The sequence below is a fragment of the Lissotriton vulgaris genome, chromosome 1_2 (assembly GCF_964263255.1).
Source record: "Lissotriton vulgaris chromosome 1_2, aLisVul1.2, whole genome shotgun sequence".
Lineage (NCBI taxonomy): Eukaryota > Metazoa > Chordata > Amphibia > Caudata > Salamandridae > Lissotriton > Lissotriton vulgaris.
The window spans coordinates 29,397,237-29,424,373 of record NC_141686.1 but is presented as its reverse complement, the minus strand read 5'-3'; the positions used below and the strand labels follow the sequence as shown (position 1 = coordinate 29,424,373).

Below are 27,137 nucleotides of genomic sequence, written 5' to 3'. Positions count from 1 at the left end.
ACCTCGAGACATCTGCGCTGGTCATATGCTCTGGCATTCAGGAACAGCACCAGGGGGTTGACTCAGTAACAGACGTACCTCTTGCAGCAGAATGGGCAAATGATCTTATGTAATTTGATTTGGTGTGGAAGGAATACTGGGGGAGAGAAGAGAAAAGGTAGGGTGTAGTCTGTTTGAACTATTTGCAGGACCCATCTGCCAGACACAATGACTCGCCAATCCAGGAGGAAATGCCTTCCACTGGGTGAACACCTGCCACTAACGGAATTATAGGTGTAATGTCTCTGCTGGCCTTAACGTTGTTTATCAGTTTGGCACCTGCTACCCCAAAAGGACTGGCTTGTCTATTGCATCACTGGCTGAGAAGAACATCTTTACCTATACGCCAGTACCATGGATTAGCCCCTGAATTTTTTGAACTGGTAGGAAAATTGCTTGGCAGTGGTCAAAAGCCCCATAGTATGCCCTGTAGGTTTGCTGTCCCATCAAATTGCATACACTTTAGTGAAGCCTTAACATTATTGGAGAAAGTGGTGGAACGCATTCAGGCATGTGTGCAGAGTACAACGTCGGTGCGGATTGCTCTGCCAGTGCAGTTAGTGGAATTCAGATGGCTAAAAAAAATAATTGTCCATGCCCTGCTCCTCATGTATCGCCTAAGCCAAAGAGGCCTAAAGGTCCTCTGGGACTACTAGCATGATGTCGCTGGCCAATGTCCTAAAGATCATGCGTACAGCATCTAAAAAGGCAGACCGTGCTTACAAAAAGCAGTGCCAAGCTGGTGGGAAAATATAAATTTTTCAAAGCTTCAGTCCTTTTTGATTCTCTATCTGGAGGATTGGTTGGAAAGGAGTTTGAGAAGGTAACCAAGGCATTCTCAGGCGGATTTTAAACAAAAGGTAAAATGTCCAAACAGTACAGACTTATATAACAAGCACAGTTTTTCAATTATTGAAAAACATATGTAAAAATGTGCTTAATTACAACATGTGATTCATTACATATGATTTATCGGACTTGTATTCTTTGGAAAACAACTAACGCCCAGCACATGTTTTTATCACTTCGGGACTTCTTCAAGGCTGTAAAGTGTTTACAAAAGAAAGCTTACATTTTTGCAAAGCATTGACAGTACCTGCCAGAGAAGAAAGTATATTAAATAAAAATCAGATAGACTTTTAGCCCAAAGACGAGAAAAAAAGTGAGTTGGATGAGAAGAAAGATGTACTCCCTCAGTACTATTTTCCCACTTTACTTTCGTTTCGTACGATGTGGGATAACTTACCACTACTACCCATTTGCTTCATTGGTTGGAAAGGAGTTGGGGTTCACCTTTTTGGTTGAGGCATGTATAATAAGACTCTTCAAAGTAGGTTGCATGGTCGGAAGACTAAAGTACCACCTATGACACAGGCTACCTGCCAGATAGCAGCGGGGCAAGTACATGGTTTTAACCAAGTAGCCATCAAGGTATACATGAGGGCATCATTATATAGAATTAAAGGTTTATATATTACTGGCCCAAGCTGTAGAATTTCTGTTAAAACAATTGTTTTACCCTCAATGGGAAGTGTATGGGGGGGGGGGGGGGGAGGGGCGAGCTTTAAGTCCAGCACTTTGGGTGCCTTCTAAACCACCACTGCACATGAAGCTGTTGGTGGTCCTTGTGGCAGGTCAAGCGTTGTCTCATGAGAGGTATCAAGTTCACTAGTGTTTTGCAAATCAACATAATGCATCATCAGAGTAACGAGAGGAGGAAAAAGCAACCCTCCTCACTATCATCATAATCACTAATTAACCTGTTACAGAATCATAATCAAAGTCAAAAACATAACGGCATTCAATCTAAAGCTGTGACGTAGTAGAGGCACCAGGTTAAAGTCAGAATGCAAGACAATGGGCTGTGTCTTTATAATCTCATGATGCAACACCAGTCAACCTCGAGACTATAAAGGCCCTGGGATCCAATATGGGTGTGGACTGTGGATTATCCTGCAGCAGTGGTTGCGTCCGGGTGGCGGGAGCCAGCATAGATCATGGGGACAGAGTGGAAGTCTGTACAGGTCCCGTAACACACTGCAAGGGGACAGATGGAGACATTAAGGGCCCCACCAGTGGTAACATGACTGAAGGTTTCTGTGATTCCATGGGGCTTGAATGGGTACCAGAGGGAGCCAGAAGTATACTCAAAATCTGTTGCAGGGTTGACACAGGCTGGGAAAATCGGGGCACTATGGGACCAACAGGGGAGCTGCTTCAGTGACCGATGACTTCAATTGAATGTGACTCAAATTTTGATGCCCTCTCTTGCGAGTTGGGGTGAGGGGTCGAGTCCAGCTTTGCTTTCTTATGCTTGTGCATGGACTTAGACTATAGTTTGAGCAGTGGCGTAGTCACAGGAGCAGCCCCGAGACCAGGCACACAACTTGGAGTTTGATCTGCACAAAGGCTGAAACGTCTTCCTGTGTTTGGTGACAAACAACTTTGACTACCAGTCCCCAAAAGCGATGGGGTGCAGTACGGTGCACTTGTCACACAACTCAGAGTCGAGCCCAGGCACCAAAGGCACATCATGTGAGGGTCTGTGACCAACATTCACTTCTTGTATTGCAGCAAGGTTTGAAGCCTGTTGTTTTTGGAGAGGACATCATTCCCTAGCACAGTGTGAAGAAAGTTTTAGGAGTCGTCAGAAAAATTGGCAGCACAGCTCCAGATCTACATCAGAAGGCACTGAAATCAAAGAACATACTTCACTGTGCAGGGGTGGTGCTTACATGAGGCACCACTCTGTCACTTCCGGGTTGCCTCCTAGTGGTGCAGGGGAACAGTGCTACAAAATTCTCTGGGTCCAGTCTGGGGCCTGGGATATGATCCAAGGAGAGGAATGTGTGGTTGGTAGTATCCATCAAACTTTTTCAGTTGTTTTAAACACAGACTTCCCGTGCATTGTACCAGCTACTGCTGTTAAGCAAGTTACCTTTTTTATACAGCTGAGGGTGGGAATATCATCTCATACAAACTTATGCCTTTAATATGAACTTTGTGCAGCTGTGCAAATTCTTTCCACACATTTACAGCTGACATTCTTAAGTGGCAAATTTGCTAATTTAAACATAGAAAAGATTTGATTTTTTTTAACCACAGCACTAGCAGCTGTGGACATATTAAAAAGCAGATGAAACAGAGGTCAACATACCATATTTTCAGAGTTCAAAAGGAAAACAAAATTCGGGGGAAGTGGCAAAATTGGAGATTGCTAGCCAACAAAATTGAAGGTTTTTTATGTAGCTCTACTGAAGCTATCCGATGGCTATTATTTCCAAACAAAAAGAAAAAATAATATGTGCATTGCCCTCCATTCTCAATAATGGGCAACAACGATGAGTGAGAACAAGTAGCACATTTGTACAGCATAAGAGTTTTCACACAACAGTCTGTCGTCGGCTAATCTTTAGGTCCCATAGGACTGTGTAAAAAGTAGGTGAATATGCAACACCATGCATAAATATAGGAGAGGAAAAAGTTAAAAGCAGTATCCACTTGTGTGACTCATTAATACCAAATGTGAATGTATCCACTAGATAAGTTTTTTCCAATGAGTAGCATTGAGCAACTGGTAGATCTCCAGCTACCTGTAACTAGCTCTCCTGTGTGCAGCCCAGCGTCCTAAAGTAGAGGCTTTTGGTTAGTTGAAATAATATATGCATCCCAATATTGAAATGCATACATTCAAGACAAAAATGTGTACATTTTCAGAATTCATAAGCTAATATTTGGAAAAATTGGTTCCATTTCCAAAATATATCTAAGCTGATATTTGAGTGATAAATCAAGAGGCTTTGGTGGGAATTATTTGCATAATTATGAACTTGGTGTCAGAGCCAATGCAGTTATTATGGTTGTCATGTATACAGAATGTTGAGGAATTTTAAATTGATGAAGACATTCACAATAATGCTGGCGACCCTCCCAGACGAAATGAAGTGATCACTACTCGTAACCTTGCATGGAGTGACCATCTTGTCTGATGTGGTCACTATAATCATAAGTAGCTCTTGTTCTAAAAAGGTCGGAGATCCCTGCCCTAGATTGACATCACAGCATGGGCGAACACTTGAGATCATACTCCTGTATCAAGATACAAAGAACAAGTAGAATAAAATCCTACCCTAAATCAGGTTATTTTTACAATGACCATCAAGAGAAGCAGTTTAAAAATGCCTGGGCGTAGTGGTATATTTACTGCTGGGTTATATTTTATGTATGTCCTTTCAAACGTTGATGATGTGTAATCTGCCAAAAATGATTATTCAAAGGCTTCTGTAGAGAGCAACCTCAACGAAGGGGCATTCCCAAGACAGGAAGTATTTTTGGGTGTATTCAATCTTAAACAAGCATTTGCAATGCAATAGGTCTCGCATTAGGAAAGTCTGAGCTATTGGTATTGTAAATGACAATTTTTTTATTTATGTTTTCTTTTTCAAAATAGCGAAATTATTAGCTTTGTCATTTACAATGCCAATAGTTATAACTTTCGCAAATGTGACACCAATAGCATTTGTAATGCAATATGTGTTGTATTTACCTGACTTACATGTATTGATATTACAAATAACAATGGCTTTCATTTTTTTTTAACAATGAATACTTAAATAAAAGTTATTGTAATTTATAATGGCAATAGCTTAAACTTTGGTAAATGCCTTTTGTGCAGATTATGGTCAGTGTATTTTATTGTGACGAAAATCCAAGAACAGGAGTGAAATATTAACATATTTTTGTTACATTTGTAATAAAGCTTGAAACATTGAGAGAACATATTTGAACCAGTTGTTGTTGAATGGTAGCACAGATTGATGCTGTGGTGGCGCTGAGTGATGTGGTGGCGATGAGTGATGCTGTGGTGGCGCTGAGTGATGTTGTGATGGCAAACGAGTGATGCTGTGGCGTTCGGTGATGCTGTGGTAGCGCATAGTGATGTTGTGGTGCCCCTGAGTGATGCTGTGGTGGTGCTGAGTGATGCTGTATGCTATGCTATGGCTTGTTTTGCTATCCTATGTTTTGTTTTGTTATGCTATGCTATGCTGTGTTGTGTTATGCTATGCTATGTTTTGTTATGCTATGCTATGCTATGGTGTTGCTATGCTTTGTTATGCTATGCTTTGTTATGCTATGCTGTGTTTTATTATGCTATGCTCTGTTTTGCTATGCTATCTTTTGTTATGCTATGCTATGTTTTGTTGTGTTTAGTATGCTATGCTATGTTTTGTTATGCTATTATATGTTTTGTTTTGCTATGCTATCTTTTGTTGTGTTTTGCAAATGCTATATATTGTTGTGTTTTGCTATGTTTTGTATGTGTTGTGTTTTGTTATGCTATGTTTTGTTATCCTATGCTATGTTTGGTTGTGTTTTATTATGCTATGCTTTGTTTTGCTATGCTAAGCTTTATTATGCTATACTATGTTATGTTTTGCTATGCTATGCTATGTTTTGCTATGCTATGTTTTGCTATGCTATGGTGTGCTAGGCTATGCTATGTTTTGTTATGTATGCTGTTTTGTTGTGTTTTGTTATACTATGCGATGTTTTGTTTTGCTATGCTTTGTTATGTTATGTTATGCTATGTTCTGTTATGCTATGCTTTGTTGTGTTTTGCTATGCTATGTTTTTTTGTTATGCTATGTTTTGTTTTGCTATCCTATGCTATGTTTTGTTATGCTATGCTATGTTTTGCTATGCTATGCTATGGTGTGCTAGTCTATGCTATGTTTTGTTATGTATGCTGTTTTGTTGTATTTTGTTATACTATGCGATGTTTTGTTTTGCTATGCTTTGTTATGTTATGTTATGCTTTGTTATGTTATGCTATGCTTTGTTATGTTATGCTATGCTTTGTTTTGTTATGCTATGTTTTGTTTTGTTATGCTATGTTTTGTTATGCTATGCTTTGTTGTGTTTTGCTATGCTATGTTATTTTTGTTATGCTATGTTTTGTTATGCTATGCTGGTGAGGGTGAGTGTGGGTGTGTGAGGGTGTGTGAGGGTGTGTGAGGGTGTGTGAGGGGGTGTGAGGGTGTGCATGTGAGGGTGAGTGAGAGGGTGTGAGGGTGGGTGAGGGTGTGTGAGGGTGAGGGGGTGTGAGGGTGAGGGTTGGGGTGTGTGAGGGTGAGGGTGTGAGGGTGAGGGTGTGAGAGTGAGGGTGTGAGGGTGTGAGGGGTGGTGAGGGTGTGTGAGGGTGAGGGTGTGTGATGGTGAGGGGGTGTGAGGGTGTGAGGATGAGGGGGTGAGGGGGTGTGAGAGTGAGGGGGTGTTTGGGGTGAGGGGGTGCGTGAGGTGAGGGGGTGTGTGAGGTGAGGGGTGTGAGGGAGTGGGGGTGTGAAGGTGAGGTGGTGTGAAGGTGAGGGTGTGTGAGGGTGAGGGTGTGTGAGGGTGAGGGTGTGTCAGGGTGACGGGGTGTGAGGGTGACGGGGTGTGAGGGTGACGGGGTGTGAGGGTGTGTGAGTTTGAGTGTGTGTGAGGGTGGGAGAGGGTGTGAGGGTGGGAGAGGGTGTGAGGGTGGGTGATAGGGTGTGAGGGTGTTTAAGGGTGAGGGTGTGTGAGGGTGTGAGGGTGTTTAAGGGTGAGGGTGTGTGAGGGTGAGTGAGGGTGGGTGTGAGGGTTGTGAAGTTGAGGGGGTTTGAGTGTGAGTGAGGGGGTGAGGGTGTGTGAGGGTGAGGGTGTGTGAGGATGAGGTAGAGTGGGGGTGTGAAGGTGAGGGGGGGTGAGGGTGAGGGGGTGTGAGGGTGTGAGGGTGAGAGGGTGTGTGAGGGTGTGTGAGGGTGGGTGAGAGGGTGTGTGAGGGTGAGGGTGTGTGAGGGTAAGAGGGTGTACGAGGGTGAGAGGGTTTGATGGTGAGGGGGTGTGTGGGGGGGGAGGGTGAGGGGGTGTAAGGGTGAGGGTGTGTGAGGGTTAGGGGGTGTGTGAGGGTTAGGGGGTGTGTGAGGGTTAGGGGTTGTGTGAGGGGGGTGAGGGTGAGTGAGAGTGAGGGGGAGTGCGGGTAAGGGGTGTGGTGGTGTGAAGGAGAGGGGGTGTGAGGGTGAGGGTGGGTGAGGGTGTGGGAGTGCGAGGGTGACCGGGGTGAGGGTTACGGCGTGAGGGTGACAGGGGTGAGGGGGTAAGAGGGTGTGTGAGGGTGAGAGGGTGTGTGAGGGTGAGAGGGGGAGGGAGGGTGAGGAACAGGCACTGGACATTGAGGGATACAAGCACGGAGCACTGAGAGGAGCAGGCACGGGGCAGTAACAGAGAGGGACAGGCATTGGACATTGAGGGATACAAGCACGGAGAACGGAGAGGAGCTGGCACGGGGCAGTAACAGAGGAGCTTCGGTAGAATTGGAAGGCGTGATCGTTGCCTTATATATGTGTGGAGGAAAATAGGGCTGTAGTATTTTCCAGAAGAAGCATGACCACTTTAGATTTGGTTACAGGCAGAAAAGACTTTGGAGCCAACAAATCAGTTTGCATTGACATGCGTAAATGGAGGCATGTATCTGATCTGTCATATAATGGGCTGATGTTGCAATCTAGTCAGTGGATACCGCAATCAAACTCCAAAGAATCTGTTGTTATGGAAACATGGTGCTCAACAGGTGAAAAAAGCTGCCCACTTACAGGCCAGGGGCATAGGCCAATCACCTATAGACAGTAGCTGAGTTACAAGGACAAATATATACTTTAAAGGAGGGTGCAGAAACTGATCCGTGCTCTATGTGAAGCTGTACAATGTGCCACTATAGCCTGACATGCAGGACCATCCCATGCAGCAGGAAAGACAGGACCAGTGTCCCCATTCCCAAAATGATCATGTATAGAGTATACGGACCCAAGCCTGGAGAGACTTATTTCAGCCAGAGTTATCGCTCAGGGTGAAAACCCCAACTCAAAATGAGATAATGCATATAAGGCCTAAACCACAGCTTCAACAAAAGGAATTGTAGCAAACAGTCGAGCTGCTCCTAACTAAGGGAATATCGCCGCTTCAAATTCCAGTCCAACTCAGCAAGAAGCACAGAAAAGACCAGCGGAAGAACACGGTGTGGGAGAATGGTGCATTAGCAGGAGGTAGCACACCAAGTTGCGTATAAGCCATGCGTGTGACAGTGATTAGCCCTTTACGTCGCCTCTTCTAGAAGGGGACACTGCAGAAAAAAAAGTAGCAAAGCAAGTTTAAGTGACAATCGCTACCAGCCTGCAGCCTCATGAAGACTAGTGAAAGATGGCTAGGTGTGGGGGAGGTATCGGGTTCTCTCACTGTCAGCAGCATTAGAAAACAGTGTAAAAGCACTACATCTGTGAAAACACTGACCTTTAGATCAGCGTCTCTCACAGCAGGATGGGCTGCAGAGAGCAGAGGAAAATCAGCCACTATTTGAAACCGAACTCCACAAGAATTAGGGCCCTTTTTGTAGACAATTCTACGAGACCTTAAAACATTGGTGATTAGCCCTACTTACCGCGTTTGATGGATTTCAGAGGTTGTAAAGGGCTTTTAATATACTTTTAGCATGAAATAGTGTATAGAAAGGCACCTCAGTGGGTAACATATGTTTAGCTTCTGTACTGGTAAGGCCCGAGTTCGCCTCATGAAAGTTTTGATCATATGTTTATGTTTTAACGTTTTATGTTATTGCAACAGTATTTCCTACCTTACGTGACAGAGAACGTCAATGGACCCCAGCTGGACGCAATGTAGAAAGCTGAAGGAAACAAGCAGTGCTGGCGAACCCGAAGCGGAAGAGCAGAACAAGCTCTCGGCATTGCTGTGGCGGGGGTGTGGGCCTGAGAGTGGCAGCCTTTGAAGTCTGATGCCGAGGCACAGACAAATGGTGGTGCACGATTTGCACGCAGGGGCGCTGCAGCCTTTGAAGTCTGATGCGAGGCACAGACAAATGGTGGTGTGTTATGTGGCTGCCATGCACGTGCATAGATCACATGAACTATATGCGATCCGAAGCCATTTTGGAAGGCTTTTCTTTTCCACTTACTATAATTCTCGCCAGCAATGCGCAAGGGCATTGGCAGGCGAGACCTAAAAACTAGTGGATTATTCTTTAGAGGACGGATAGGACATTTACAATGCCAAACAGAAAACAATAATTTGATGCTGGATAGAATACTGGGCTTTTAACCCTTTACTAATAAAGAGAAAATTGATATCTGAAGTCAGAGAATTTAAAGGGTTATGAGTTCATAAACCACAACTGGAGTGAAATGTGTTTTACACAAAGCTTCTTAGAAGCTATTGCAGATTAAACGCCGGTCTTAGTCAAAGAATATTTACATAACAGGCTTGTCATGATACAACGCTTAGCCTTCAAAACATACCTTCGGATTAAAAACACTTACTGAAATAACTAACAGGACTTCCAGGACTTAATGCTATCATGACAGGGGTTAAACAGCAACAAATTGATTATCTGTTAATTTGATTAAGGAGCTCCGTAAACACTCATTTTCGGGCCAACTACAAAGGACCCTACCTGCTGCTGACAACAACATCCCACCATTGGCGCTGCTGTTCCGGGCTCTGGGCTGTGCCTCCTGGTCTCCCCCGCCGCCGCATTCGTCATCACCGCAGCCGCCGAGGGGGGGGGGGGGGGGGGGGGGGGGGACCACAGCCCCCAGGACGCACCACGGACATCGCCCCGCCCACCCACGGCCATTTCCGCGCCCGGGGGCGCTTAAAGCACCGGAGCTCCCTCGTAGGAGTGGGAGCTCCGTAAACACTCCTTTTCGGGCCAACTACAAAGGAGACTACCTGCTGCTGACATCAACATCCCAGCATTGCCGCTGGGTTCTGGGCTGTGCCTCCTGGTCTCCCCCGCCGCCGCATTCGTCATCACCGCGTCCGCCAAGTGGGGGGGGGATTCGGGGGGCACAGCCCCCGGACGCACCACGGACATCGCCCCGCCCACCCACAGCCATTTCCGCGCCCGGAGGCGCTTAAAGCACCGGAGCTCCCTCGTAGGAGTGGGAGCTCCGTAAACACTCATTTTCGGGCCAACTACAAAGGAGCCTACCTGCTGCTGACATCAACATCCCACCATTGGCGCTGCGTTCTGGGTTCTGGGCTGTGCCTCCTGGTCTCCCCCGCCGCCGCATTTGTCATCACCGCAGCCGCCAAGGGGGGGGGGGGGCCACAGCCCCCACGACGCACCACGGACATCGCCCAGCCCACCCACGGCCATTTCCGCGCCCGGAGGCGCTTAAAGCACCGGAGCTCCCTCGTAGGAGTGGGAGCTCCGTAAACACTCATTTTTGGGCCAACTACAAAGCACCCTACCTGCTAATGACAACAACATCCCACCATTGGCGCTGCTGTTCCGGGCTCTGGGCTGTGCCTCCTGGTCTCCCCCGCCGCCGCATTCGTCATCACCGCGGCCGCCGAGGGGGGGACCACAGCCCCCAGGACGCACCACGGACAACGCCCCGCCCACCCACGGCCATTTCCACGCCCGGAGGCGCTTAAAGCACCGGAACTCCCTCTGTCGCGGGACGCGCGTGGGCGTCGCCGGGCTGAGCTCGGGCAGAGGGCGGGCCGTCTGTGGACTACAAGGGACGGGACGGCCACCCCCCTAAGAAACATCGTCTAACATGGGTAAGCGCAAATTACAAACTTCTGCTAATGGAGGCGGTGTTAAATCTAAAGTTCCACGCAATTCCACTAATTCTACAAACATTTTGTTGTATCTTACTTCTGCTGTGGGCATACTAAATAAAGAAAACGCAACCACTGAACGAGAGTTGGGACTTGGAATCTCTACCACAGAGACATCAGGTTCACCTTTAATTGAAAGGCAGACTATTCCACTGGAGCCCGTGATTTACATTAACAAAATGAATGACAGCTTACCCCCCTCCAAATACCTCAAGCCCCGAGGATGAAGTGGTCGCTAACACCCCTACTGTTATTAGCCCTTCTGGGGAGGCTACAAAAGCAGCTATGAAACATGTTAAGAGGCAGACAAAAAAGCATAAAATGCCTACCCCACTCCACCAGAAAAGAGGACATCCCGCATCTAGACATTTTGAAACCTCTATGAGAGACATGGTTGAGAGCATACTCACAGAAAAACTGGAAACAATATTGACCCAGATCTCTAGTGACATTATTGAAACGTTAAAAGATTGTGTAGCAGAAATCCTGAAAGATTGTGAACGTATAAACACATTCATAGCCTCAAAAGACCATTCTCCCCACTGTCTAATGTTAACCTGGCCATTAAACCCGGAGTTCAGCAAACCCAACCAAAGGGGATATCAGATGAACTTATACCATCAATTCGTCTGAATCCACCCTCTTCACCGATGCTACATAGCGGGATAACCCCTACAGGCCATGCCAAGGGCCCTGTGGCGCAGGGGAGGGCTATTGTCCCCAATAGCTCCCCATCTCACCAAGATATCTCTACAGCAGAGAGGGAGCATAGCAAGAATAGGGGTTTGTAACAAACACACTATTCATCTACCCCCAGAGGCTACACCGTATGTAGCTATTCTAGTAAATGTACCCCCCTTGAAACCTGGAGAGCAAGAATCCCAGGAAACCCTGTTAAGAAATATCAAGGTTTGGTGTGACGAAAACTGCACGGGGGGGGGGGTAAAAATCTTTCTGCTAGTATAAACATGGGGAGACGTGTGGGGTGGGTAGGTAACACAAATAAAAATCTCAATGGAGACTGCCTCATAGTGAACTTTACTAGACCCTACGAGGCATCTCGGTTATTCTGGGATGCAACGGAAATGTTCACACAGGAGGGAGAGATACGAGCACTATCACTAGGGTTCTTTTATCCCTGGCCAGAGTGACATAGGAGGAGTATAGGGGAGAAAGGGGGTAAAGCTACAGTAAGAAACCCAGTAAGACAGCCGGTACACCTAAATAGCTGGGCCACCCAAAAATCTGGATTACTCTCAAAAGCTCATAATCCTAGTACTACTGTGATTAATGGGGGAATTGCATTGTCAAAAAGATTTACACCCTTATCTCACTTAGGTGATATTGATCGACTGACACAAGAATGCTCACCAAACTGGTCCATATGCACCCTAGTAAATCAGGAAAGAAGGGAGCTTTCTGTAAAATTGATGAGCTGGAATATCGCAGGCCTACGTTCTAAAAGGGATGATAAGGCATGGATTGATTTCCTGAAGCAGTATGATATAGTGGCACTCCAAGAAACGTGGGATAGGGAGTGCAATTTTGGGTGAATGGGTTTACCTCATACTCTGTAGCTGCCCGTACAACTAGATCAGGAAGAGACAAAGGAGGACTGATGCTTTTAATATCGGTTAATATAAAAGGTATAGTGAAGGAGCTTAATACGTACGCCGATGACCTTGTCCTTTTTAGCCTCACCAGGGTTGGCCTACAAAGGCTCCTTGATAAACTGCATGACTATACGACTATTAACCAATTAGAGGTCAACTTAAAAAAAAACGCAATTCGTTCCTTTTGGTAAGAAACGACACACAGGTGGTGGTTGGTCATTCAACAACATAAGCCTCGTAACAGGCCAGTCATATAAATATCTAGGCGTCCACCTGGATTCTAAATACAATTTTAGAAAGCAGCGTAACGAGATCGCAGTCAAAGCAATAACCCTTGCGGTATCACTAGGCAAGCTTGCAAAAAATCTCTCAGGCCCAACCCTATCGCCTCTTTTGGAGGTGATGAGAGCAAAAATTGTCCCTACTCTATCGTATGGCATAGAGTTATTTGGGGGGAAAATGAATACAGCCTTGAACCAGCACACAACCAAAATTTATAAAAAGGTTCTCCAGCTGCCAAAATCCGCATCTGCTGCACAGATAAGACTGGAGATGGGACTGATAAACTACGATGCCTCCAACATCGGGGCATATCTTAATCTCTGTCACAAACTAAGACAAGCGGACCCCAATACATTAGAATCCCTAGTCTGGGAAGAAATAACCCAGAAAAATCCAGGTGGAACATACGGCCGTCTCTTTAAAGACGCCATTCAGCAAATGTCAGCAAGTGATTTGTGGGCCCTGAATCCTAGTCAGACAGCATTCAAAATAGGGATCAAAAAGGGTGTGAGAATGAGATCAAGTATCATCGATAAAGCACTCTTTTTGAAACGCAGTCACGCCTGGGCTCTTGTAAACTCTTATAGACGGCTAGCCCCCGCATCCTATCTGGCCTGTACATATTCACTCCACCTAAAACGCAGCCTTATCGCCATTAGAATGGGCGACTGGCGATTCCTGAAAGATTTACCCTCCTGGCGACGCACCGCTGAAGATTTAACTTGTAGAGGGTGTGGCAAAACAGCTGAAACTATGTCGCATGTGATCTGCCTCTGCCCAGCTTTTAATTCAGAACGCAGGCGGAGACTAAAACCAGAATGGAATAGGCTGGGTGCCAGGACTTTCAGGCAAGCTATCATGGTAGCTTTAAATCCGGAAAACACATCCCTAAACATAAGACTCATAAACTTCATTCTGCAAGCATACCGTAATTTCAATCAAAAGAGGCCCTGCTTAAGTGCCCCTCCCACTTTCCAACTCTTAGGGGGGTTAAAATAAAATGACCAGTAACCTCAGGAATGTCGGCTGCTTCCTAAAAGTAGGACACCATTGATGCCGAGTATAATATAAAAGGGAGGAAGAGACGACTTTTTTCCCTATACACCATGCTTCAAGCTACTCTATTTTTATTTAAAGAGGCTTAAGAGAAGACAATTTCCGTTTTTATAATGACTGTTAACTGACCATGTTTTTATTCTTCAAGATTTTTTAATCTTATTTATTGATACACAATGTGAATTTTGTAACCTTCTTTTAAAGATATATGTGTTATATCTAAATAAAGATAATTGATTTGATTTGATTTGATTTGAGCTTAATACTACCTCACCTAACTTCTTAGCTATAGAAGTTTTAATGCCAAACAATAACAAAGTTGTATATATTAACTTCTATAATGCAACACAGGGAGAATATCCAAATGAGCATCTCCAATCACTAGCAAAATTCTTATCCTCATATAAAGAAGTTCAAACCACTTTTTTTTATGTTATCCCAATGGGCGATTTTAATATTCATTTATGCGATTTAAACTGCCAGTATAAGGATTTAGATTACCCGGCTTATTCAGCTTACCAGCATTTCAAACATAATGCAAAGGGGGCTGCTCTGGAGGATCTACTCACAGATGTAGACCTGTTCGAACCCGAGTTCGCTGACATAAAGGACCGGGTACCCACATATAGTGCAAGGGAAAGTGAAACTATCATAGACTATATGTTTTTATCTCCCGGATTGTTATGTTCAGTTATATTTTATTATGCTATCCAATCCATGTTCAGTGACCATAACCCAGTGGTGCTGGAACTGGATAATAAATCACTTTGTTTTAATAAAACAGAGACCCCTAAAGTGGTAACTGAGGTTGTAACTAAGGATCGGGGGAGGAGATTAAATTGGAATAAAATCATACCAGAAGAGTTCTTTAATACAATTAGATCTAAGGTCGGGAATGAACTTAACACCTGCAGTGACCCACTTAGATTTGGGGGGGGAAGTTGTACCATCTTTCGAGGTAACCTGTCAACAGGTTTCAATTGAACTTACAATGAAGCGACAACAGAAAACAAAACCGGTGCATACATGGTTTGACCATAATGGCACTAAAGTTCATAGTGAGCTCTTGCAGGCTCTTAATAAGAAGCCCAGAGACAAGTCTGAGGTCTCCTCCTTAAGGAAAAAATATAAAACTACTTTACAAATACGTACAAATGAAATAAAGAAAGAGGCATGGGATTCGTTATATGATAAAGCCACCCTGAGGAATAGCTCTAAATTCTGGACCATCGTTAATTCTACTTTCTTTAATGGGGTAGAAAACGCACCATTAGAAGTTAACATCACAGAAAGGGAATGGTTAAATCATTTTGAGAACATCTATGGAAGTGACTTAGAACTTGATACTTATGTAACATATTCTAGAGAGCTAGTGGGGCCCCTACCGAGTTTTTCCATAAAGGAAGTACAGAAAGCAATAGCTGAAACATCAGTACAGAAAGCACCGGGCCCCGACGGGGTACCTCCTGATATATATAAGGCCAACCCTGACCTCTGGTCAATAATACTTACTAATGTTTTCAATTTAGCAGCAAGTTCTATTCCGGCCACTCTCCCTAACACCTGGTCCCGCTTCATTATAATACCAGTTTTTAAAAAGGGCCAAAGGGGGGACCCAAGATGCTACCAACCGATTTCCCTGATTGAATCATCAATCAAAATATTGGGGAAAGTAATTCTGGCCAGGATAACTGCTTGGGCCACAGATAAAGCCACTTTATGTGACGCCCAATATGGCTATAGAGGGGGAAGAGGTACAGAAGACCAGTGCCTAAACCTACATCTTATAATCAATAAACACACGGTAGCGTCCAAAGGTTCAATTTTTCTGGCATTCATGCACTTATCCACAGCTTTTGACCTAGTTAATAGGTCAAAGCTGTGGAAGATGACCCTGGAGTTGGGATTAGATCAGGCTTTGGTGAATTTTTTTAGCTGAACTACACAGAGAGCTTTCTGCATCGATTAGAATGACGCAAGAGGGAAAATGTACTGCTGAGTTTAAATCAGGTAGAGGGGTGCGTTAAGGCTGTATATTGGCCCCAATGCTGTTCACACTTTACATAAACTCCCTGGAAGATGCCCTGGTAACTGTAACCTCTGATATTCCGCGTATGGGAGGAACGTCCATCCCTGTACTCCTATACGCGGACGATACAGTGTTATTGGCTAGAAAACCAAACGTCTTACAACGGCTCCTTGACTCGTTCGGGGAGTTTATGAAAAAATTGGACCTAGTTATCAACAAAGAAAAATCCCATGTTATGTCCCTAGGGAACAGAAGAAAGTACTTCAAAACAGTCTCCTGTAATGGCTCTATAATAACTAAGGTTAAAGTCTTCACCTATATAGGGGTTGTGTTTGACGATGTAGGTTCATGGGCACCCCAAGTACTGAATAAAGTAGCTGGCGTAAGAAGATCAGCGGCCGCTATTTTAGGCTTTGCAAAGAGACTGGGTGGCAAACCGGGGGAAGCAATCCTGTCTATTTATAAAGCAAAAAGTGTGGCCATTGCTAGGTATGGGGCCGCAATATGGGTTTTTAACCACATCGCTGCTGTGAATTTTTCCCTCCTGTGCTGTTACTTGAGATTCCCCATTTTTCATGACGAGCTCAGCTCGTCATCAGCACAGCTCCACTGTGCCTCATGACGAGCTCAGCTCGTCATGAGCATGGAAGGGGTTAAGGACATAACTCATCCAGAGAGAAGAAAATAAATTCCTGCGAGCCCTTTTAGGTCTCCCCCAATCAACAGCTAGTTATGCAGTACATCTGGAGCTTGGGTTGGGATACATCTCAGATCTATTGAATATGGCCCCCATCATGCAATGGATAAGAACATGGTTGAACCCAAATCTTACCTTGAATCATGAGATCATCAAGGACTGTATGGCTCTCGATAAAGTGGCAGAAATACAATGGCTGTCCTATATTAAATCAGCATCAAATTATCTGGGACGTCCAGAGATCTACTCCAACCCAGAAAGTCTAATTAAGGCTCATATCAATTGGGTAAAAACAAACTTTCTAAAATCTAGGGAATTGGATCGTGAAGCAACAGAACTTTGTAAACCAACTGTGAGGGCTCATTATTTGTCGATATTGTCATTGTCTATTCAACCGTATCTGACAATTGTTACCAAACCTTTTCACTGATAGTTGCTCACTAAATTCCGATTTAATCAATCGCACATGTTACTGGGAAATTACAAGGAGTGGAGCAAACCAGAAGAAGCAGCTCCCTGCAAATGTGACAATTATTCATACCAGGACACAATGTACTTTGTGTTTTTTTGCCCATACTATATGGAAGGAAGGAAAAAATGTATCACTCCACTGCTAAGAAATAGGGTTTCGTGCAAGTAAAACCTGCTTTACTTTACCTACAACTAATGGAATTCCCCGTTATGTTTGGGGTGGCAAATTTCTTGGTAGCCTCCATTCGTAACAAAAAGATGAGATTATTAGGGCAAAATTCTTAGGTCAATGTAACATCATAAACTGAAATAATTTTTATACAATTAAGTGAGTATATACATGAAGCCAAAATCCTGTTTGTAAATTTGTTGTTCCATAGATTTTTTGTGCATAATTTATAAGATATATTGATTAGTTATCAACTCGATAACACTGTGTGTTATGTATATTTGAATTGTACATTTATGTAAATAATTTGTAATATTTTTTGTATTTTTGATTTTAACATGCGATTGAATAGCATACTTTTATGATTTCAAAATAATCGAATAAAGTGGATTTGATTTGATTAAACACTGTCAAAATAACACAAATTGCACTATATGAAACATTAAACATTAAAGTAAATGACAGCAGCTTACCTCAGTGGCTATCCTGTAAGCTTGGTCATAAAAGTTTGTTTCCATAAGCCCAAAAGAGTACATGCCCCTCACATAACTAAAGAAACACAAGCAAAACAAGTTGGAGACTCATTTCCTATAATTCAGCATTCAATTTAAAATGTATTGCTTTAAGCATACAACCGTTTTTAGCACAGGGCAATTATAAGCCTATGAGCACACAATGACCGGTAAAGTGGGTAGCCACTAATCTCCGTTCTAATAGGAGTGACTGCATCTGCAAATTCAAAAAATCTTAATTCAGTCCCAGTGAAAACGTGTTGGAATACAGTGTGTTGGACTTGTCACTTCTGGCAGGTTCACCCCTGAACTTTTTGCCTTTTAGTGTTACATAATTATAAAGATTTCTGGTCTTTGCGCACTTTAGCACTGTGGCGCAGTGTAAAGTGCGTGCGCTCTCTGAGTGCGTATGTGAGATTGGCCTGCCCTCCCATAGGAATGCATGGGGAATGTGCGTGTCCCTGGTAGTTCCTGATGCGTGGGGAGTGCAGATGCGAGTTTGGTATGTGCGGACTTGTGTGATTTAAATGCTGCGCGATGATGTGTGCAGCGTTATTGTGTCTAGTGTGGAAGTGCCACTTCTAAAAGTTGGCCTGTCTGTGCAGTGAATGTGCTGGCTTGTGATTGGCTGGGGCTGGTTGGTGTGCCAGGCTCCTGGAGTCAGGATGGGTCTGCCCCGGTGGTGAATGGGAGATCTGCATGTTGATGGCTGGGGAGGAGTGCACCTGGGACCTGAATAGGGCTGGGCTTTCCCTCCACAAAGCAGGCTCCACCCCCTGTGGTGTGTTTGATGTCCCTGACCTAGCCTGTGAATAGAGAGAGTGGCTGACCAAAACAAAGTGCTCAGGAACCAGTTGTATCTGGTTCGCCCCTTGCCTGCACCTTTAGACAAAGGAATTGTGTGTTTAACAAGAGGCTGTGACCTCTTGTAAAATGTTCTTGTTCCCAACTCGAATCTGCAAGGGGCGTGCTGCTGCTGGGGCCCAGGGGAAGGCTTGCCTCCCTGGGCCCTGCCCAGCCCGTGGATGCCTGGAGGACTTCTTTCTGGGACCTTCTGCCTTGTCTGAGGACGATTGGGGGCCTTTGCTTTGCCCTAGAAACCTTGGACTTTATTTACTTTAGCCCTGGGAGGGCTGCCTCACTTTAAAAAGCATCCTTTTGCAGCATGGGAGCACTGTGCCGCCTGTCTTCTAATTCCCTCCACTGGTGTCTGCAGGAAGCATGGGGTTAATTGGCTGCTCTCCCCCGTTCGTGGCCATGAGAAGACTGGGGGAGGCTTGTGCCCGGATCACCGCCGCCGGCCCGTGAGCCGCGATTGCGTTTTCTCCCCGCTCCGTGTCCTATTTATCTGCAGGTGCCACCCTGCATTATGCCCTTGGCTAATATTGCCTACGGGTGCCACCCTGTTTATTTAATTATTTATTACGGAAGCCTACCCCGTTTTGATGTGCCCCCAAGCGGGTACTCACCACGCTATTTACTTTTTAATTACAAGGGTGCCTACACCTCTTTCCCCCAAGAAAAACACCGCCACGGCCGGGCCGCGTTAAACAAAATGCCCGCCGCGTCCGCGGCCCGCCTGACTGGGGGCGGGGCTCGCTAACGGAAGCAGGAGAAGTGCCACCGGAAGTGAGCGCGGGACTCCTGTGAGGCTGGGAGAGCCCCGCACCGAAGACAGAGACACCGCCGCCGGCCAGAAGAAGAAAGGCTGGCCGAGTGATGGCCGCCTGGGGCTCCCGTGAGCTGAGGAGAGCCCCGTGACCGCCAGAACAAACCGCAGAATGTTGCGGGGCTCCCATGACCAGGAGGGAGCCCCGGAGAGTAAATTGTCCCGGAGCCTTTAGGCTCCACATCAAGTCCCGGTCCCGAGATGGGGGACCGGGTGAAGACCTGGCAAAGCGGGCGCATGGGGAAGGCGGGGCTTCCAGGAGGAGAGAGAGCCCCGCTGAGCGCTACCGCCGCCCGGAGACAGAGATCCCCCCAATGGCACCCGGCGAGAGAGGAGCTGCCCCGTGACCCCCGAGAGAGCCGGTGAGTGGGGCCCTGTGTGAAGAGGGGGGTGTCGGGTGACGGGGCACATTGCCGGTGTCCGCCCCCCCCCCCAGTGGTGCTGGCTTTCTTTTGATTCTCAGTAGGGTCAGAGCGGCCCCGGTTGGCAGTGGGCGGCTCCCCCAGGTTAGGGGCATTTCCTTAGAGCCCACGAGGCTCCCAGGGGCCTTGGTGTGTTCAGGGCCCCCCGGAGGCTCCACCATAGGGGCACTGTTTCTGTAAGGAGCCAGAGGGCTCCCATGCCTACCGTTGTTTTCTAGAGCCAGAGGGCTCCAGAGGGCACCTACATGTTCAGAGCCTAGAAAGCTCCCCCCCCAGTTGTATTTTAGAGCCTAGACGTCTTGCTTGCTTAATGATTTCCATACAGTTTGGAGGTAAATTTAAGTATCCAAATTCTATGACCTCAGGAGCCAGATCGCTAGGTTCAATTGTTTGGGATCTGGGTGCATTATTTCTCCATGGTTCTGTGTAAGGAGCATGGGTAATATTTCTAACTTTTGATGTGGCACCTGTGAGAGTTGCAGTAGCGTGGTGAACCACGGCTGTCCTGCCCACGTGGGTGCTACTAGTATCATTGTCATTGAATGTTGTTGCAGTTTTCGAACCACTAATGGAATTAGTGGGAGAGGGGGAAAAGCGTATGCAAATTTGTTGGACCAATTTATCCATAACGCATTGCCCTGTGACAGGTGGTGTGGGTACCTGGATGCACTGATGAGTGGCAAATAGATCTATCTCTGGTTGTCCTCATCTTTGGAAGAATGGCTGCAATATTTGGTTGTGCAGTTCCCATTCGTGTATTTGTTCTGACTCTCTGCTTAAGATGTCTGCTATCTTATTTTGAACTCCTGGTAGGTGTTCTGCTAACAGATAGATCTTTTGAGGAATGGGCCATCTCCAAATGTCCTGCGCTAGTCTGGATAGTTGTAGAGAGCGTGTCCCCCCCCCCCTGTTTTTGAATATAATACATCGCTGTCATGTTGTCTGTTCTGATCAGGACTGCTTTGTTGAGAATCTGCATTTGAAAAGCTTTTAATGCTAGAAACACTGCTAGTAGTTCTAGGTAATTGATGTGCAGTCTTTTTTGCTGTACACTCCCATCTTCCCTGCACTGTATACTTGTCCATATGCGCTCCCCATCCGGCGAGCGATGCATCCGCTGTTAGTATCATTTGTGGAATCGGTTCTAGGAACGACCGCCCCTTGGAAATGTTTGTTGTGTTCCACCACTTCAGAGAGCGATGTGTGCGGTCGTCTACCAACACCAGATCTGTAATCTGACCTTGAGCCTGATTCCACTGTGTTGCTAGACATTCCTGCAGCGGATGCATTTGTAGTCTGCAAAAAACACAGTTGATGGACAGAATGCAGAACAATGTCTTACATTCACCCCAGTACAAAGATCTGGGCCTAAATCCATCATTTTTTTGCACTCCACATCACCCTAGGTCAGACAATCGCTATATGCAAATCAGCCTTGACCCTGTGCCTCATGGGAACAGAGTAGCCCGAACTACCAAGCCATGTCTTTCCTAGACCGGAACCAAGCATCCAAGGACCGGTTTCTGGCTATCAGCCTTCTTCGATTCAGAAAAGGGGGTGGTGATGAACAGAGTGTCTGAATTAAGCAGACCACTCTTACCCAGTCCAAAGATCAGGTCTTGATCCATCACCGTTATTTAGCTCACTGCACCATCCCAGCTCAGAACCTGGCTATATGCAAATTAGTCTGTCCCTGGCCCAGTGCATCATGGGAACAGGGCAGACCAAACTACCAAGCCAATTCTTCACCAGAAAGGAGACAAGCTACCGGGGACCGGTTTCTGGCATTTCAGCCGTCGTCGGCCCGGCTTGCTTGAATCCTGATGGTGCAGTGAGCAAGGGACTCATGTCTGAGTATACCCTGCCACATCTATAGTGGCCAAAAACGATTCAGAAAAGGGGGTGGTGATGAACAGAGTGTCTGAATTAAGCAGACCACTCTGACCCAGTCCATAGATCAGGGCTTGATTCATCACCGTTATTTAGCTCACTGCACCATCCCAGCTCAGAACCTGGCTATATGCAAATTAGTCTGCCCCTGGCCCAGTGCATCATAGGAACAGGGCAGACCAAATTACCAAGCCAATTCTTCACCAGAAAGGAGACAAGCTACTGGGGACCGGTTTCTGGCATTTCAGCCGTCGTCGGCCCGGCTTGCTTGAATCCTGATGGTGCAGTGAGCAAGGGACTCATGTCTGAGTATACCCTGCCACACCTATAGTGGCCAAAAAGGATTCAGAAAAGGGGTGGTGATGAACAGAGTGTCTGAATTAAGCAGACCACTCTTACCCAGTCCAAAGATCAGGGCTTGATCCATCACCGTTATTTAGCTCACTACACCATCCCAGCTCAGAACCTGGCTATATGAAAATTAGTCTGTCCCTGGCCCAGTGCATCATGGGAACAGGGCAGACCAAACTACCAAGCCTTCTTCAGTTTGGATAGCTTGACTCCAGTGATGTGGAGAGCCTGGGACTCACGTCTGAGCATACCCAGCCCACTCAGGGTGAAAATTGCAAAAAACACAGTTGATGGACAGAATGCAGAACAATGTCTTACATTCACCCCAGTACAAAGATCTGGGCCTAAATCCATCATTTTTTTGCACTCCACATCACCCTAGGTCAGACAATCGCTATATGCAAATCAGCCTTGACCCTGTGCCTCATGGGAACAGAGTAGCCCGAACTACCAAGCCATGTCTTTCCTAGACCGGAACCAAGCATCCAAGGACCGGTTTCTGGCTATCAGCCTTCTTCGATTCAGAAAAGGGGGTGGTGATGAACAGAGTGTCTGAATTAAGCAGACCACTCTTACCCAGTCCAAAGATCAGGTCTTGATCCATCACCGTTATTTAGCTCACTGCACCATCCCAGCTCAGAACCTGGCTATATGCAAATGAGTCTGTCCCTGGCCCAGTGCATCATGGGAACAGGGCAGACCAAACTACCAAGCCAATTCTTCACCAGAAAGGAGACAAGCTACCGGGGACCGGTTTCTGGCATTTCAGCCGTCGTCGGCCCGGCTTGCTTGAATCCTGATGGTGCAGTGAGCAAGGGACTCATGTCTGAGTATACCCTGCCACATCTATAGTGGCCAAAAACGATTCAGAAAAGGGGGTGGTGATGAACAGAGTGTCTGAATTAAGCAGACCACTCTGACCCAGTCCATAGATCAGGGCTTGATTCATCACCGTTATTTAGCTCACTGCACCATCCCAGCTCAGAACCTGGCTATATGCAAATTAGTCTGCCCCTGGCCCAGTGCATCATAGGAACAGGGCAGACCAAATTACCAAGCCAATTCTTCACCAGAAAGGAGACAAGCTACTGGGGACCGGTTTCTGGCATTTCAGCCGTCGTCGGCCCGGCTTGCTTGAATCCGGATGGTGCAGTGAGCAAGGGACTCATGTCTGAGTATACCCTGCCACATCTATAGTGGCCAAAAACGATTCAGAAAAGGGGGTGGTGATGAACAGAGTGTCTGAATTAAGCAGACCACTCTGACCCAGTCCATAGATCAGGGCTTGATTCATCACCGTTATTTAGCTCACTGCACCATCCCAGCTCAGAACCTGGCTATATGAAAATTAGTCTGTCCCTGGCCCAGTGCATCATGGGAACAGGGCAGACCAAACTACCAAGCCTTCTTCAGTTTGGATAGCTTGACTCCAGTGATGTGGAGAGCCTGGGACTCACGTCTGAGCATACCCAGCCCACTCAGGGTGAAAATTGCAAAAAACACAGTTGATGGACAGAATGCAGAACAATGTCTTACATTCACCCCAGTACAAAGATCTGGGCCTAAATCCATCGTTTTTTTGCACTCCACACCACCCTAGGTCAGACAATGGCTATATGCAAATCAGCCTTGACCCTGTGCCTCATGGGAACAGTCCAGCCCGAACTACCAAGCCATGTCTTTCCTAGACCGGGATCAAGCATCCAAGGACTGGTTTCTGGCTATCAGCCTTCTTCAGCCTGGATAGCTTGACTCCAGTGATGTGGAGAGCCTGGGACTCACGTCTGAGTATACCCAGCCCACGCGGGGTGAAAATTGCAAAAAACACAGTTGATGGACAGAATGCAGAACAATGTCTTACATTCACCCCAGTACAAAGATCTGGGCCTAAATCCATCGTTTTTTTGCACTCCATGGCTTGGTAGTTCGGGCTGGACTGTTCCCATGAGGCACAGGGTCAAGGCTGATGTGCTTGTGCATTCACTCTAGACAGTCACACAAATGGAGAGGTGTACCTTGCATAACCTGATGGGCCATCAGCAGGCTGATGGGCCTTCCTGAGCTAGAGTGGTGAGAGGAGTTTTCACTGATACCCGAATAGGGCTGTGCTGATCCTCACAAAAAGCTGTCTCCACCCCTCTGTAGTGTGTCTGTAGCCAAGTCAGGGAAAGGTAGGGTCTTTCCTTTGAAGTTTGCCTAATTCAAAGGCAGAAAGTGGCATAAATATCGGACCTCTGACACTCTCAAATCGGAAAACTTCTGGATTGAGAACATTCTGCCAGAAAGAAGAGCTGTTTTGCTGTCAGAAGGGGCCACCACTTTGCTATTTGCTTTGCTGTGTTGGTCCACTGCTTGCTGCTACTGTCTTGGGCAGTGAAAAAACTTGACTTTGCTCTCTACATCTTGCTTTCCAAGTTTCTCTAAGGGCTTGAGATGAGCTTGCCTCCAGTTGGATGTCTCCGGGATATCAAGGACGTCATCCACGCATTGTTACAAGTGCTGGTACTTTTCTGTTGTGAGTCCTGCGTTCCCTAGGGGAGCCAAAACCAGTCCAGGGCCCTTGGAACTGAGTGGTTAGGCTGTAACCTCCAAAAAAGCTAATCTGACGCAGTCCCAGACGCCGCTGCCTGCACCGATGCCATGGTCACCCCTCGAGAAGAGCACGACGCAGACCACGACATCGCAGCCTAGGCCTCACTGATAACATTGATCCATGGCGCTGCCTACACCGAAGCCGAGAGCACAGCTTGGGAGAAGCAAAACACATTGTCTCGATGACATTGCCATCGCAGGTGTCACTGCAACAGTGCCATCAGCTCCACCCTTGTCTCTGATGCTGCTACCAGCACCTTGGCTGAGAGCACCGCTCTTGAAGAACACAACGCATTTCCCTATCTTATATTGCAGCCCCTTGTCTGCCGATGACCGCAATCATCACCAACGCTGCCTGCATTGAAGCTGTAGTCACGGCTCATGAATAGCACAGCCCATCGACTGAGACAACATCACAGCCTCAGCCCCACCAATGCCAGCGCTCCAGAACTCGACGTCACATAGCTTGATCCACAGCACATGTGATTCCAAGTCCTGAACGACTTCTGCCCAACTTTTGGAATTGATGGGGTGACGCCTAATCTTTGGTTTTCAGCTCAAAGTCCTCCAGGTCTCTTGACTTCCAAAGGTACTGTTTTGCTAGTCTGTCCAATGCCATATAATTGAACTCTTGGATTTGTGTTATTCACGCCGCCACAATAGCCCTGGATGGCGCAATAAACTGATATCAAGGAACTGTATTTCTAAGTTTATTCTTGCAAAATTCTTATCTATACTTGTGTATGTTACATTTTTATTGTTTTGTCGGAGATAAATATTGGCTATTTGTGTGCACTGGTTTGGAGTGTGTGGTTGAGGTGGGTGTGTGTGTATGGTTAAGGTGGGTGTGTGTGGGGTGGGGTGGTGTGTATTACAGATTACTTTCGAGATAAACCTGAATACTCATGCCAAGCTACCAAGGGAGTGAGCAGGGGTTATCCTATATGTGTAACTTACTTACCCTGACGAGAATGAGGGTGCCTACTTGGACAGGGTGCATACCGAAGCCCAACTAGACACACCATTTCTAACAAACAGAATTCAGCTGGGCTGGAATTCCGGCATGGGCTACCTCAACAATGTCAGCAAAATGTTCCAAAAAGGAGTGATGTCATTTATATAATAAACTTCACTCATGTTACCATGCCGAAGCCCCAATCAGGCAGTCATTATTGATTCTATCCTTGCAGAACTGTCGCCGAGTGGACAACATACATCAACATTTAGAGCAGTGAACTTAGTCCTCGCACAGAATGTTCAAGGCTCTGATAAAATGCCTACAAAGAAATGTAAATGTAAGCAAAGCCATTACAGAGAAAATGTTCCCATACGGGCACACAAGCAAATATGTGTCAATTGTCAACATTCAAGAAAGACGTCCACTTTAAACATGAGAGTGTAAAATGGTGGTGTTCTGTCTCATGGCCTATGTGACCACATAACACTGCATTTCTTTCCGCTTGCTGCAGGCAATATTTGTGGCACAATGAAGAAATGAACAGTTAGCATTGGCCCAAAATATAATAAACAGACCCACAACTTACCAAAAAACTGGACCACACACTGACCTGTCGGACCAGCCCATAAGGCATTGCCTTATTGCCCTAAAGTCCAGTCCAACACTGGCTATGACTAAACCATGTTCTCGCTGGAGCTTGTTCCACAGCTTGAGGTGGCACACAGTAGTGTACACAGCATATCAATATAACTCCCTACCAGAGAAATACAGAAGTTGCTGGTGTTTATAAACATACTAACAGAACAGGGTTAGATGTGGAGTCAGCAGCCCCCTGGTGTGTGTACCGTCTCAGCATCCTGCATGTAGATGGAACCTGCAGACTGCTGTAGTTACATCAGACTGAAACACGACAGGAGGTTCCTTACATGAAGGCTGTCTGTACCTGCCACCCGGAGTGATATCCCTGGCAGCACAGGGATACAGAGCAACTCTGAGGTTAAGAATAATCTGCAGATGATCATCCACTAGTGTAAAGCAATCTGAAGGGCAGTACTAGTAACTCCTTATACTGCAGGTAACAAAATGATTGGAGCTGACTGCAGGAGACCCAAAGGAGAGACCTCAAGCAATTGTGTCTGTCTCAGTCATGTCATACACAAGGTACAGTACCCAGACACTAACCAACTGGAGGCAACCCGCCACATGGTGGCACTACTCCTCGGAAGCAGCAGTGTCATCGCCATGTCTTAGAGATTGGAATATCATTACAGAAACGCAACAGAGATGAGGGATAGAGGCCACATTCTGATATTGTCATGAGTTCTGCAAAGATGATCACACTCAGTGCACTTGCGCATCTGGGTACTGTCAAGCAAGATGCATTAAGTTCCTCCAAGGGGTTGATACGTCCTTTACAGAAAGTGTCAACATATTAAAAATTGGTTTTAGTCATTTTGTGAATAGTGCATTCTAAACAGGAATATGAAGAGACATAATTTGTATTTGCTATTTAAGGACATATTATTCACTCGAGTGCTGGAAGAAAACCACTAATCATCTGTCATGACAAGTCTAGGCCCAGTCCCGTCCAAGTCTCTTCTGTATTCCACTACTATTACTTGATGAGATGTTGAAAGTGTAGCACAGTAAATAAAGATGCTCTGTGTTAGAGATCACAATAAAGAGCAGTAGGAGCACATGCGTCTTAAGGGGAGCACTTGGGATATG

General features: G+C 46.1%; 1 protein-coding gene across 1 annotated transcript in view; it reads right to left on the bottom strand.

Annotated features, from left to right (window-relative positions):
* Positions 1–27,137, bottom strand: part of TTC38 (tetratricopeptide repeat domain 38) — a 693,598-nt gene that overhangs the window by 435,421 nt on the left and 231,040 nt on the right. Inside the window, exon 6 of the mRNA XM_086952761.1 lies at positions 17,489–17,564. Coding sequence (XP_086808887.1) covers positions 17,489–17,564 — 76 coding nt within the window. The remainder of the gene's footprint in view (positions 1–17,488; positions 17,565–27,137) is intronic.